General features: G+C 45.8%; 1 protein-coding gene across 3 annotated transcripts in view; it reads right to left on the reverse strand.

The window, feature by feature from the left end:
• The window catches only part of TNFRSF1B (TNF receptor superfamily member 1B), a 40,666-nt gene extending 32,572 nt beyond the window's left edge, over positions 1-8,094 (reverse strand). For 2 of the 3 annotated variants that reach the window (XM_081016169.1, XM_081016167.1), the window contains exon 1: positions 7,943-8,094. In XM_081016169.1, the coding sequence (XP_080872295.1) occupies positions 7,943-8,011 (69 nt within the window). In that variant the 5' untranslated portion in view covers positions 8,012-8,094. Of the gene's footprint in view, positions 1-5,805; positions 5,938-7,942 lie in introns of those variants that run through there. The other variant, XM_081016168.1, reaches the window with a different exon arrangement.
• Between the last annotated feature and the right edge of the window lie 5,382 nt (positions 8,095-13,476).

Here is a 13,476-nt window from a genome sequence, read left to right on the forward strand (position 1 = left end):
GCATTTTAAATTTTGAGAAAAGGCGAGCAAGAGATGGCACGGGGTAAGGTTTTTTTTAAATTATGTGTGGCATGGAAAAAGTGACTAGAGAAAAGTTTTCTCCTTCTTAAGCAGCACTAGAACTCCTAGAACGCAATAATAATAATAATACAGTGGTACCTTTGGTTGTGAACAGGATCCGTTCCGGAGCCCCGTTCACAACCTGAAGCGAACGCAACCCGCGTCTGTGCACACACGGGTTGTGATTCGCCGCTTCTGCGCATGCACATGACGTCATTTTGCGTGTCTACGCATGCGCGAGCGAGGAAACCAGGAAGTAACCCTTTCCTGTACTTCTGGATTGCCGCGGGACGCAACCTGAAAAGACGTAAGCTGAAGCTAAGGTAACAAGAGGTATGATTGTAATTATTATTATTATTATTAATTTCTACCCCGCCCATCTGGCTGGGATTTCCCAGCCACTCTGGGCGGCTTCCAACAAGACATTAAAAATACATTAAAACATCAGTCATTTAAAACTTCCCTAAACAGGGCTGCCTTATTTTCTTGACATCTGATGGGAGGGCGTTCCACAGGGCGGGCACCACTACCAAGAAGGCCCTCTGCCTGGTTCCCTGCATTCAGCAACCAACAAAGCTGAATGTTGGGAGATTTAGGACAGATAACAGAAAGGACTTTTACACGCAGCGCATGGTTAGACTATGGAACTCACTCTCACAGGAGGCAGAGATGGGGACCAACGTGGATGGCTTAAAAAGAGGATTAGGAAAATTCATGGAGGGTCAGGCTATCACTGGCTACTAGTAATGATGGTGATGCTTTGCCTCCACAGCTGGAAGCACCAAATGCTTCTGAATACACTGGTACCTCGGGTTAAGTACTTAACTCGTTCCAGAGGTCCGTATTTAACCTGAAACTGTTCTTAACCTGAAGCACCACTTTAGCTAATGGGGCCTCCTGCTGCCGCTGCGCCGCTGGAGCACAATTTCTGTTCTCATCCTGAAGCAAAGTTCTTAACCTGAAGCACTATTTCTGGGTTAGCAGAGTCTGTAACCTGAAGCGTCTGTAACCTGAAGTGTATGTAACCTGAGGTACCATTGTACCAGAAACAAGGAAAAAGTGTTCTTGCGCTTGGGTCCTGCTTGCAGGTTTCCCAGGGCATTTTGAGAACAGATGCAGGACTGGATCAGGCGTGGACCTGATTATATTTCCTTGTGCTAGATTCCATCAGGCCATTGGTCCATCTAGCTCTGTATTGTCTACACAAGTGTTCTTCAAGCTTGGGTCCCGAGATGCTCTTGGCCTGCATCTCCTATCATCCCTGACCATTGGGCAAAGCTGGCTGGGGCTGATGAGAGTCCACCAACATCTGGAAGGTCACCACTTCCCCATCCCCATGTCAAAGGATACAGATTTCATCCTCAACTTAACCGCGATTTAATCCCAGCTTTATTATTCTTGCCTCTTCCTCTTTACTTCCCTTTTTAGTTTAGAGATCTTGAGACGAGCAGCAACCAGCAGAGAGAGAATTAATTGTCGAGAAGCAAGGTTAGCCTTGGCACTCTCATCAATGAATAAGAGACATAGCTCAGCATCCAAGGTGACCTGCTGGCCAACAACAATACCCATCTCCATTGCAACCTGCTTCCCGAACTTGTGTACATAGTCGCACCCCTACCGCAAATACCAATATGTTCCTCGTACCTTACAACCCTGTTCATCTAGTGATCTCTCACGGGTGGAAGGACACGCCCTGTTATTCTATGGGAAAAGTCATGCTTGTTGCCATTTCGGGGGGGGGGGGGATCTGACTCATAAAATACATGCCACCGGCAGTATAGACCTCTCCAGCTTTGCTTCAGCTTAGGGGCCATTTGTGATTAACATGACAAAACAATCTCATGGTTGGCACATTCCCACTAAATATGTGTTTATTTGGCAACATGCATGAACATCTGGTACGTTTGGTAGAAATCTGAACCTTGTATTCCACTAAGAAGTATATTTTACACCATTCGTTCTTTTTAAGCCTCCTATGTTTATTATTTTATTGCCTTCTTGTGATGTTGTAGTGTGGTGTAGTGGTTAAGAGCAGTGGACTCATAATCTGGTGAACCGGGTTCGATTCCCTGCTCCTCCACATGCAGCTGCTGGGTGACCTTGGGCTAGTCATACTTCTCTCTGAAGTCTCTCAGCCTCACTCACCTCACAGAGTGTTTATTGTGGGGGAGGAAGGGAAAGGAGAATGTTAGCTGCTTTGAGACTCCTTAAAGGTAAAGGTAAAGGTACCCCTGACCATTAGGTCCAGTCGCGGACCACTCTGGGGTTGTGGCGCTCATCTCACTCTATAGGCTGAGGGAGCTGGCGTTTGTCCACAGACAGCTTCCGGGGCATGTGGCCAGCATGACTAAGCCGCTTCTGGCGAACCAGAGCAGCGCACGGAAACTCCATTTACCTTCCCACTGGAGTGGTACCTATTTATCTACTTGCACTTCGACGTGCTTTTGAATTGCTAGGTGGGCAGGAACTGGGACCGAGCAACGGGAGCTCACTCCATTGCGGGGATTCAAACCTCTGACCTTCTGATCAGCAAGTCCTAGGCTCTGTGGTTTAGACCACAGGCGCCACCCGTGTCCTTTTGAGACTCCTTAGGGTAGTGATAAAGCGAGGTATCAAATCCAAACTCCTCCTCCTCCTCCTCCTCCTCCTCCTCCTCCTCTTCTTCTTCTTCCTGTTTTTATGGCTGATAGGGTGAACCTACAGAATCAGCAGCTTGACACAATCATCCCTTTGCAACTTTCTTCTCTCTAAGGGTCGCTTACTTTTACAGAAAGGGCTGGTGCTGTGATGTTTCTATTGAACCCATCTGATCTCTTATATGTGCATATTGTATATGAAAATATACATATATGTATCTATTTTAATACTACTACCATTGTCCTCCCTTGTTAATAGCTGTCCATTCTGAGTTAATTCTTCAAATCTGGGAATCCCCTTCTTTTCTCAGTTAATAAAATCTGCAACGAAAGGGGGAGATCTTTCTGTTCAGTCTGTCATAAAACAGGATGCAAACCTTTGCCTATTTACATCCAGGGCTTTTTTCCCAGCTGGATCTCAGTTCTGGCACCTCTCAGGTGGGCGCCATTGCCATTATAAGAGAACAAGGGAGGAGTTTCTGCTGAGTTCTGGCCCCTATTTTTCTAGAAAAATAACACTGTATACCTCTATACCTTTGCTGCTCATTGCTAAACTAAGTTGAAGGTAAACATATGGAACAGATAAGAAGTTCGGAATAAACCAGCCAGTCAAGTATTTACTATTTATGGTCCCCACCCCCAGCATATGAGTCTTCGCTGTGTTTGAGTCATGCTTTCACTGTCTACCTCTGGCCTTTGCCCTGCCGCCATCACCGTTGGAGTAAACAAGACCAAACTTTTGTTGTAATAATCATAATCATAATTTATTTGTACCCCATCCATCTGACTGGGTTGCCCCAGCCACTCTGGGCAACTTCTAGCATATATAAAAACATAGTAAAACATTAAACCTTAAAAAGCTTCCCTATACAGGGCTGCCTTCAGATGTCTCCTAAAAGATATATAATTACTCATCTCCTTGACATCTGATGGGAGGGCATTCCATAGGGTGAGTGCCATACAGAGAAGGCCCTAAACTCAGGTTAAAGTCCCTGTTTCACCGAGTGATGCTGAACCTTAGAAATTAAAAGGAAGGAGCTACAATTATGACCTAAAGACAAAATAAGAAAGATGCTGTTTCCAGATCAGGCCTGAGGGTGCCTCCAGCCTGTCACTGTTTTGCAAGAAGGATTCAAACACATACCGAGAAATTTCAGTTTGGGCAATTACAGTTGATTCAAGTGCTCTGTCACCCTGACACAGCAAATCCACTGTTAAAAAAAAGGAACCAGACTTTTGCAGTTAGGAAAAAGGAAATGCGTTGAAATGTGTGGGGTGGGTGGGTGTATAAACAGTATGCAAAGCAAATGAGGACGAATGCTCCTTGTCCTGCAAACTGCAAATTGAAACAAATGCTCAATAAAGACCAGACATAGTCTAAGCCTTGCATAAGGTTTTTTGCAAGCAAATTAGGATGAATGTTCAATAAACAACAAATGCTCAGTCAAGTGGAAGAGCCCTGGGACTTTCCAATAAAATCCAGGCCCTTTCATGCACTACTTGCATATGGGGTGTAATTATGAAGACTTTGCCTTCAACATTGCATGTGTTGCCTACAGTTGCTGGAAGAGGAAAAAGCAGCTCAGTCCTGCTTGCATGTAGAGCTTCTGTCAATGGTTGTGATGCATAATTATTTAGAACTGCAAAATCCCAAGCAGAGGTCTCCAACAATTTTTTTTCAAATTGTGCAACAAAATGACAAGAGGAGTTCTAATGTAAATTCAATGCAAAGAAAGAGAGAGGGCATTGGGACAAAAAAGAAAAAAGAAACTGTAAATTCCCAAAACTTCCCATGTATACCAGGAGGACTTAACAGATTGTGCTTTCTCCAGAAAAAAAGGGGTTGTGGTGAGCAGCAAATGTCAACTCAGTGCAAAGAAAAGAAACTGAAACGCAAGAGTCCATTCCACACAGACAAGTTATTAGTAAAGGTAAAGGGACCCCTGACCATTAGGTCCAGTCGTGGCTGACTCTGGGGTTGCGGCGCTCATCTCGCTTTATTGGCTGAGGGAGCCGGCGTACAGCTTCCGGGTCATGTGGCCAACATGACTAAGCCACTTCTGGCGGACCAGAGCAGCACATGGAAACGCCGTTTACCTTCCCGCCAGAGTGGTACCTATTTATCTACTTGCACTTTGACGTGCTTTCGAACTGCTAGGTTGGCAGGAACAGGGACCGAGCAACGGGAGCTCACCCTGTCAAGGGGATTCGAACCGCCGACCTTCTGATCGGCAAGTCCTAGGCTCTGTAGTTTAACCCACAACGCCACCCACATCCCTTACACAAGTTATTGACATGCCTCAAAAGAGCTGCATGACAGGTATAGGAAGGGCAGCTTTGTATTGGGAATTTTTAAGAAAGGGCTTGAAGTTTTATTTTAAGAAGGCCTCTCTGGATCAGGCCGATGGCCCATCTAAGTCCAGCATCCTGTTCTCACAGTGGCCAACCAGATGCCTAAGGCTAGCATTGGATGTAGCAGTGGGTTCACTCTTAAGTACGCAGGACTTAGTTGGCCACAGCCCCATGCAGAGAAATTGTGCTATAGAAATAAATAAATTCTAGACACTTCCAGATTTGCTATTTCGCAAAAGAGATACAATCACGCACCAGTAAAATCAGGCAGCAGAAACTGAAGTGAATTTGGGGCCCTTGCTCAACAAACCTGCTGCCTCTCCTATTTTTATTTTTTAGAAAATGATATATTTTTTTGCAGTAAGAAATATGCCAGGAAAATGTGCTGGAAAGTGTGGCATAACAGTTCCTCGGTCTGATGTCATCTAACCAGCCCACAAACAAATCAGAAGACACACTTGATAAATAACCAACATCACCTAACCTCTCTGGGGAAAAAACTTTTCGCCAACAAATCAGGGTGAGCTCTGAGCAAAGTGACAGCCACCAGATGTTTGCAGCTGTGAGCTTTAGGCTGCAATCCTATGCACTTAATAATAATAATAATAATAATAATAATAATAATAATAATAATAATTTATACCCTGCCCTCCCCAGCCAAGACCGGGCTCAGGGCGGCTAACAACCGATATAAAAACAAATTGATTGAATGCAACCTCATTTCAATGGAAACCCAAATCAAAAACTTGGGACTTACTTCTGAGTAGGCACATAATAGGCTTGTGATTGAAAATGGGATGAGACACATTCCTGGAGGACTGTCGACGGGTATCTGATTGTTTTATTTACATCCCACCTTTCTTTCAATGAGCCCAAAGTGCTGAGCACCATTCTCCCTCCCTCCCACCTATCACCCATTTTATCCTCCTAACAACCCTGCCAAGCTGAGAGGGTCGCAACTGGTCCACGGCCACAAAGAAGTTTGAACCTGGAACACTCTGTTCCTAGCCAGACATTCTGCACCAGGCAGTCTAATGCTTATCTGCTCAAAACTCCCACTGGAAGAAGCTGAAACGTGGTCTGGATCCAACCACCCCTGGCCTGGTTTCCTCCAGTTATTTTGGTCCTGGTGACTGTGAAGGTTGTTGCAACCCAAAGCAGAACGGAGTGCATCTTTACAACAAAAGTGAAGACCGAGACTCTTTGGGACTTGGAGACTTCTGTACTGCAGGTGAGCTTTGGACAATTTTTCTTAAAACTGCTGCAGCAGAATTGTCAATCGTATGAATTTGCTGAGCCCACCCACAAGGAATGCTCTCTTCCAATTTGTTGCCTCTGAAGAAGACTATAAATTAAAATGTGCCTGTGGCGTTTTCTTCAAACACACTTGTTGCAACAGGCTTTCTTATTGAGGATATCAGAGTTTTGGTCGACCAGATCCTTGCATTTCATGGCTGCGGCGCAGTCAGCATTGGACAGAAATATCCCATCAGCTCAGGTAGATATTTCAGAACACATTGACTTGATAGAACACACAATGTCTGCACTTCAGTGTCGTGAAGTTGCATATGACTGCTTGGGTATTACTGTATATATTCTACTGTCCAAAGTCCAGTGGTATTTACAAAGGCTTAGTCTTTGCAAAGTTTCTAAACCTTTGCGTTACACAGTGTTTATTTAGTACCTTGCCTGTATCGCCTCTTTTGTAATGCAAAGACTATACGAGCTGCTGAAAAGTTTCATAGCTATGGTAACCTGTATTTTCCAGCAATCATTCCCTGCCCCACTGAATGTGGAGAGATTCAAATATATGTTTTTAGGGTGGGGAGGCAAGTACAGTGGTACCTTGGGTTACATACGCTTCAGGTTACAGACTCCGCTAACCCAGAAATAGTACCTCAGGTTAAGAACATTGCTTCAGGGTGAGAACAGAAATCGTGCTCTGGCGGCGCAGTGGCAGAAGGCCAGTACCTCGGGTTAAGTACTTAATTCATTCCGGAGGTCTGTTCTTAACCTGAAACTGTTCTTAACCTGAAGCACCATTTTAGCTAATGGGGCCTCCTGCTGCCATGGCGTCACTGGAGCACGATTTCTGTTCTCATCCTGAAGCAAGGTTCTTAACCCGAGGTACTATTTCTGGGTTAGCGGAGTCTGTAACCTGAAGCGTATGTAACCTGAAACGTCTGTAACCCGAGGTACCACTGTAATCCTTCTGCCTCTGGGGAAGGGACAGGGCAATATCCTGGGGGGGGGGGCAATATAACAGCTTTCCCGTGAATGGAGATATAGAGCCATAGGGACACACTGTTGCATGTACCTGTTGGATGTCTGCCTGTCTCATGGAGACATGGAATGCACTCCAGAGAACTTTAGGTGCTGAATCGAATGTGGGGCTGGGCTTTAAGGACACAATAAGGCATCTGTTAAAAGGGGATTGGCAGTGGATGGGGTATAATTAATTAAAAACGATTCTTAACTGCTTAATGCTATTAAAAATAAACCCTAGGGAAACCCAGAGTGAAAAGCAGGAATGGTTGGCACTGTCCGGGCAGGAGCCTGGCGGGGGGGGGGGCGGCGGACTGAGGGCCTTTTCCTCGCTTCGGTTCTTGGGGGTCCTAAGGACACGGTAGAGGGCTGGCTTGGGGGTGGGAGGGTGTCCGTGGACTGGGTTGTGTGGGGGGGGGGGAAGCTGAATAGGATAGTGGGGGTCGCGCTTTGTGCTTCTAGGAAAAGAAGGGGGTCTTTTGATGGGGGTTGGGTGGGAGCCTGCCTCTGTGATTTGTTTGGGGGTTGAATGGGACGGGGCAGCTCTAAGGACACCGGGTGGGGGAACCCGGGGACGACGACTCTGTCCTGGGGGTGGGAGAGCCCACGAAAGGGGCTGCCTCTCTTACCTTCAGGAGCCCCACCAGCTGCAGCGCCCCATAGAGGAGGAGCCCCGCGGAGCGACAGCGCGCCGACATCTCGCTCACTCGCAGCGGAAAGCGAAAGAAGCAGCGGCTGTTGCCTCGGGCGCCCCAAGTCGAGGCGAGATCCGAAGGGGCGGGGAAGGGGCCGGCCCGGAGGAGGGCTGGGCACGGGAGCCAGCGCGCTCAGCTTCCCGATTGGACCCAAGGAGCCAAAGTAGGGGGATACACCGGGCGCCTCTGAGCATGTCCAGAGAGCGCGTTCTCGCAGTCCGAGGAGAGTTTTGTACAGTATACGCGCGCAGAGGCGTCGCTCTCGCGGAATAAGCAATCGTTAAGGAGGGGGGGTTCTCTGGACGCGCTCAGAGGCATCTCAGAGGCGTTCTTCCCAGGCTGGAAACAGTGACATCTAAGCATGTGCAGAGAACTTCTGCCGCCATTGCTCCGTCCCAGCCCGCAGTGACCCTGGACGCAGAGTGAGACGCTTGCTTCTGTCATTAGAAAAATTGTCGGTCCTGCAATCGCGACTTCAAGGAAGAATGGGAACTTTTTTACAAATTACTTAAAAAGACAACAAAATGATCGGAACTCCTTGGCAGGTTTTGATAAACATCCACAAATTTATTAGTTGAGCATTTGATAGATAAGGCAAATATATGTGCAATTTTATAACGTGCAGAGAACAATATGTGCAAAGGAATCAGAGAGGGGAGCTGAGGGGAGTGGGAGGGATGGCGGGGTGTGTGTGGAAACAATGTAATTGATTATTTGGACTGATAATTTGTTATGTTGAAATTGTTTAATTTTTTTTTAAAGAAAAAGAAAAGAAACATTGTTGGTCCTGAATCCGTTTTAGAATGGTGATATTGATCGTGACAACAATCGTGGCGCCCCGGTACAACAGAGCTTGCTTGCTGAGGCGCCTGTTTATTTCCCCCGTGGCAATCCTGTTAGAAGTTTGACTCCATTTACTTGATAGAGCTCTTTGAAGGCCGCAGGGTCTATCTGCATGTTCCTGCATTGCAGGGGGCTGGACTAGATGACCCTGGGGTCCCTTCCATTTCTACCATTCTGCGATTCTATATGCAAAGCTTGGGGCGTTTGGCTAGTGAATCTGGTTGGAGAGCAGACTCCACCTGTTTCACACACGGAGATGATTGTAGACTAAGAAAAATAACGAAGTAATTTATAGTAAGGAAGTAACTCAGGTAGAATTTTTTTTATAGGTCTCTAACCTAACTAGCTCATCTGGAGAAGACAAAGGCAGCCTTCTTTGCTCCATTGTTCTCAGAGGATAACTCCAACGTGAACTTCTCCTCTTGAGGTCCGATAGAGAGAAGTAAGTGTGAGGAGGAGGAAGTTGTAAACAGGATGCAACCTAAGATATATCAGTAAAGTCAACAAAGAGAGAGAGAGGGAGAGATAAGTCAGCATAGAGATAAAGGTTCAAGGACAGTAAGGACTCTGGACCAGGGGTCAGCAAACTTTTTCAGCAGGGGGCCGGTCCACTGTCCCTCAGACCTTGTGGGGGGCCAGACTAAATTTTGAAAAAAAATAAATGAATGAATTCCTATGCCCCACAAATAACCCAGAGATGCATTTTAAATAAAAGGACACATTCTACACACATAAAAACACCAGGCAGGCACCACAAATAACCCAGAGATGCATTTTAAATAAAAGGACATATTCTACTCATGTAAAAACATGCTGATTCCCGGACCATCTGCGGGCTGGATTTAGAAGGCGATTGGGCCAGATCCAGCCCCCAGGCCTTAGTTTGCCTACCCATGGAGTCTAGAGGTTCCTTGTTCTGTCTTAACACCATGCAACCTCTCTTCTGCAAGCTGACTTGTACCTAAACTTCAAACAAATCCACTTGGTTCCGTTTATATCAGGGGCGTAAAATGTAGCTTTGTTGTTCTTTTTCTCTATTCGCACGGGAGCTGGTTTGGGGAAAATGCATCAAAATGCAGCATTTCCAAGAAAGAATATGATAGATACAGGCTAGAATATGGATTGTAGATATAAACTGTGCATGTAACACCACTTTCTAAACCAGTGGTGGAAGCAGAGTGGATGCAGAGTAAATGGGAAATCTAACATGCAGGAGAAAACACTTTTTTCTGTACCTCTAGGAGTGTTCTGATACATCTTCTTAACCTCCTTCTGTTTACGAGTTTATAGATGAGCTGCAGTTACTCATATCCCCCACTGTTTATTTTATTTTCTATTCGCTTGATTTGCCTAGTCAATATTTTACACTTCATGCATGTCTGTTTTGTTATCATTATGCTTTGTTGACATTTTATATCAGTAATCAAGGGGAACTTCAGGTGACGAGAGAAGTCTCTCTTATGACAGCACCCAGCATTTCTGTTCTGCACAGCTCTTTTCAGGAGTAGTCATCAGCTGAACTGCATTTTCTTAAGAATTATTATTAAGAAAATAAAGAATTTTTTAAAAGAAAAGAAAAGTGTGGCATTGAAAATAATGGCTTGAAAACTAACCCTGCTCAGAGTAGACCCATTTAATTAACAGCCATTACTACCATAGGACCATTAATTTCAATGGGTTCAGTCTGAGTAGAATGTAGTTGGTCACAACCCAGTGTAGCTAAGCAAGGCCACAACTCATCTGTGTTGCATTCAGAAGATCCAAGGTTCAATTCCTAGCATCTCCAGGTAGGACTGGGAATACCCGCCACTTGAAACCCTGGAGAGCCTCTGCCAGTCAGTGTAGACAATACTGAACAAGATAGACCAATGGTCTGACTCAGTATAAGTCAGTTTTGTATGCTCACCCTTGTTTTGCTTTGAACGCTGAGCAAAGGCCTGGGGCCTGAAGGTACCTAATATCTGATAAGAGTCATATTATTGCTCCATGTAGCTCAGCGTTGTGTACACTGGCAAGCAGTGGTACCTAATGGTTACAGGCAGGAGACTTTCCCTGCAGACAAAGTGTCTCTCCATTCCCATCAATGTATCGCACATCAACAAAAGGTCTTTGGACAGGTGAACTGAACCTTGTAGTCTTGGCAGGATTTGTTGACACCCTCCTGTTGCTCATTGGTGCAAAAGCAAATCCTCTGACATGATGGAAACTGCACATGTAGAGACACAAGGAGACTCAGTTCATTCATTACGAGCTAACAAAATTTGTGGGTGGGTGGGGGGACACTGGAGCAAGGCTGGGCTTGCCCCCCAGCCTGAGGGCTGCATTCATTCCTGGGCAATCTTCCAGGGGGTCATGTGCCCATGTTGGTGGGTGGAGCCGGAGACAAAATTGTGCAACACGAAGGATGTGACTCTTACACACTTAGTCATCAAAAGTCAGAGCAACATGCTCACAGTCTGTCTGTCCTTCATCCAGGCAAGCAAGAAGTGTTATCACAGTTCAGTGACACATTCAAGCCAGGTAAAAAGCAATCAAGGAGAGTGTGGAGCAGGGCCAGAGAAGGGTGTATCTGGCAGGGGTCCTGGAGGGCTTCATTGTACAGAATCAGGCCATTGGTCCACCTTGCTTCTGGGACCTTCTCCATGCAAAAGCACTGAGGTGTTAAAGATATCACATTAAATGTTATGTTTGAGTGCATTGTATTTGAAATGCTATGCTGTAAGGTTTGCATTTGCAACGGGAGGCTTGCATTAGGCACAGGAGGTTTCACTCTGGCCAATGCAGCAGAAAAGGCCAGATGTTTCCCTGTCAGTCATTAGGCTAAGTGATGACTCATTTTTGGAAAACCAAGAGATCTTTAACAGCAGGAGATGAAACCCGATAAGCCCAGTGTCTTTAGTCACTGGTGGAGCCAGTAGCAACAGCAATAGAAGCTAAGCTCCACAATGATGATACAAGCAAGTTGCTTAGGATCTCTCTCTGGGAGTAGAGAAAAGAAATTTGTATTGAACTGTTGTTGACATCTGTCTGTCTCGGAAGACAATGGAAGAATGCACCTTTGGGGTTAATCTCAAACTGTTGGAGAGTTACAGCGCCTGCTGTGGCTGTACAGACCTATATGGGAGAGACTAGTTTTATTGCAGCTTGAGCAGATACAGGTGTCTGGTTTTGCTGCTACAGTTGTACGATTGTGTTTCTTCTGTCTGTGCTCCTCCCAGCAGTCATTTCTCCTCTGGCCACTGCTGTGGATACAGTATTAGGGCCTAAAAAAAAGACTGGACCATAGTGCTTGCTTGTTTAACAACAATGTGTTCCTTTGTATCTTGTAAGATTTAACTGTAACTGTTTTAAAGACTGTTTGCAGTAAAGCTTTGAAGCTCTTTCTTGTGGTGGAGTGCATTAGTTTCTCAGGTGCATGGACTCAAATGTGGCTGTCCAGGCCTTTCTCTCCATCCCTTGGGTCTCTGCCTGGGAAAGGCCCCCTCCCAGTGGGCACACCCCTCACGCCCCCTCCCCTCCTTAAGTGCTTTTGCTTGGGTGAAATGTGTCTTTGAACTGTGATAATGCCCCATGCTTGCCTGGATGGTGGATGGAGACATGTGTGCATGTATAAACTTTTGGTTTTTGTGAGGCTGGAATGTAGCTACTCTAAAAGGTAAGAATCATACCCACTGCTCCACCCAGTTTTATCTCTGTCCCTGCCCATCACTGGCCTTTGTCCTCAGGTGGCTGAAAGGGGTTCCTAATCTGTGGTCCATACTGGCTGGCAGCAGCTGCCCAGCATTTCAGACAGGTGCCTGGAACTGAAGCTTTTGTACATGAAGCATCTGCTTGGCCCACTGAACTGGGACCCTTCCCCAGTTTCCTCCACATGCAGCTGCTGGGTGACCTTGGGCTAGTCACACTTCTCTGAAGTCTCTCAGCCTCACTCACCTCACAGAGTGTTTGCTGTCAGGGAGGAAGGGAAAGAAGATTGTTAGCCGCTTTGAGACTCCTTGGGGTAGTGATAAAGTGGGATATCAAATCCAAACTCTTCTTCTTCTTCTTCACCACCCAGTAAATAGCCAGGGGGACACCTAGAATATGAGACAGCGGTAGCAATTGCACATGACTCCCAAGAATGTGAAGCTTTGCAGATCACTTCCCCATCACAGAAGGAAATACTTGACTCAGCAAAGACTCAACTGGGAAGTGCAAATTGACTTTCTCCAGTTCTGCATTTTGGAAAGTTAAATGCAGCCTTGTGCAACCATGAATTAGAATGCCTATAACACACCTTTTGGAGATCTTTTAAAAAAGAAGAAGGAGAAGGAGATTCAGGTGGAACTTGCTGGCATTTGCTTAATGGCCTGTTTATAAAGTATTGTGAGGGAGAGCTGAGGAAAGGAACAAGAAGCACTGAAGTTAAAGAGGCTGTAAAATGTTGTAGGGCAGAGAGAATTGAGGGTGGAGTAGCCCAGACTAGAGGAGGGAAATTTTTCTAGTCTGAGGATCACAATTTTTTTTTCCATGCCGGGGGGGGGGGGAGTGTACTTTTTGTTTGCAACCACTGGCTGAAGTAATTAGAAATGACCCTAAAACAACAGGAGTCCAAATTAATCACACACAATGCTGCATAGGAATGC

This window comes from Podarcis pityusensis, assembly GCF_964106645.2.
Source record: "Podarcis pityusensis genome assembly, chromosome: 8".
NCBI lineage: Eukaryota > Metazoa > Chordata > Lepidosauria > Squamata > Lacertidae > Podarcis > Podarcis pityusensis.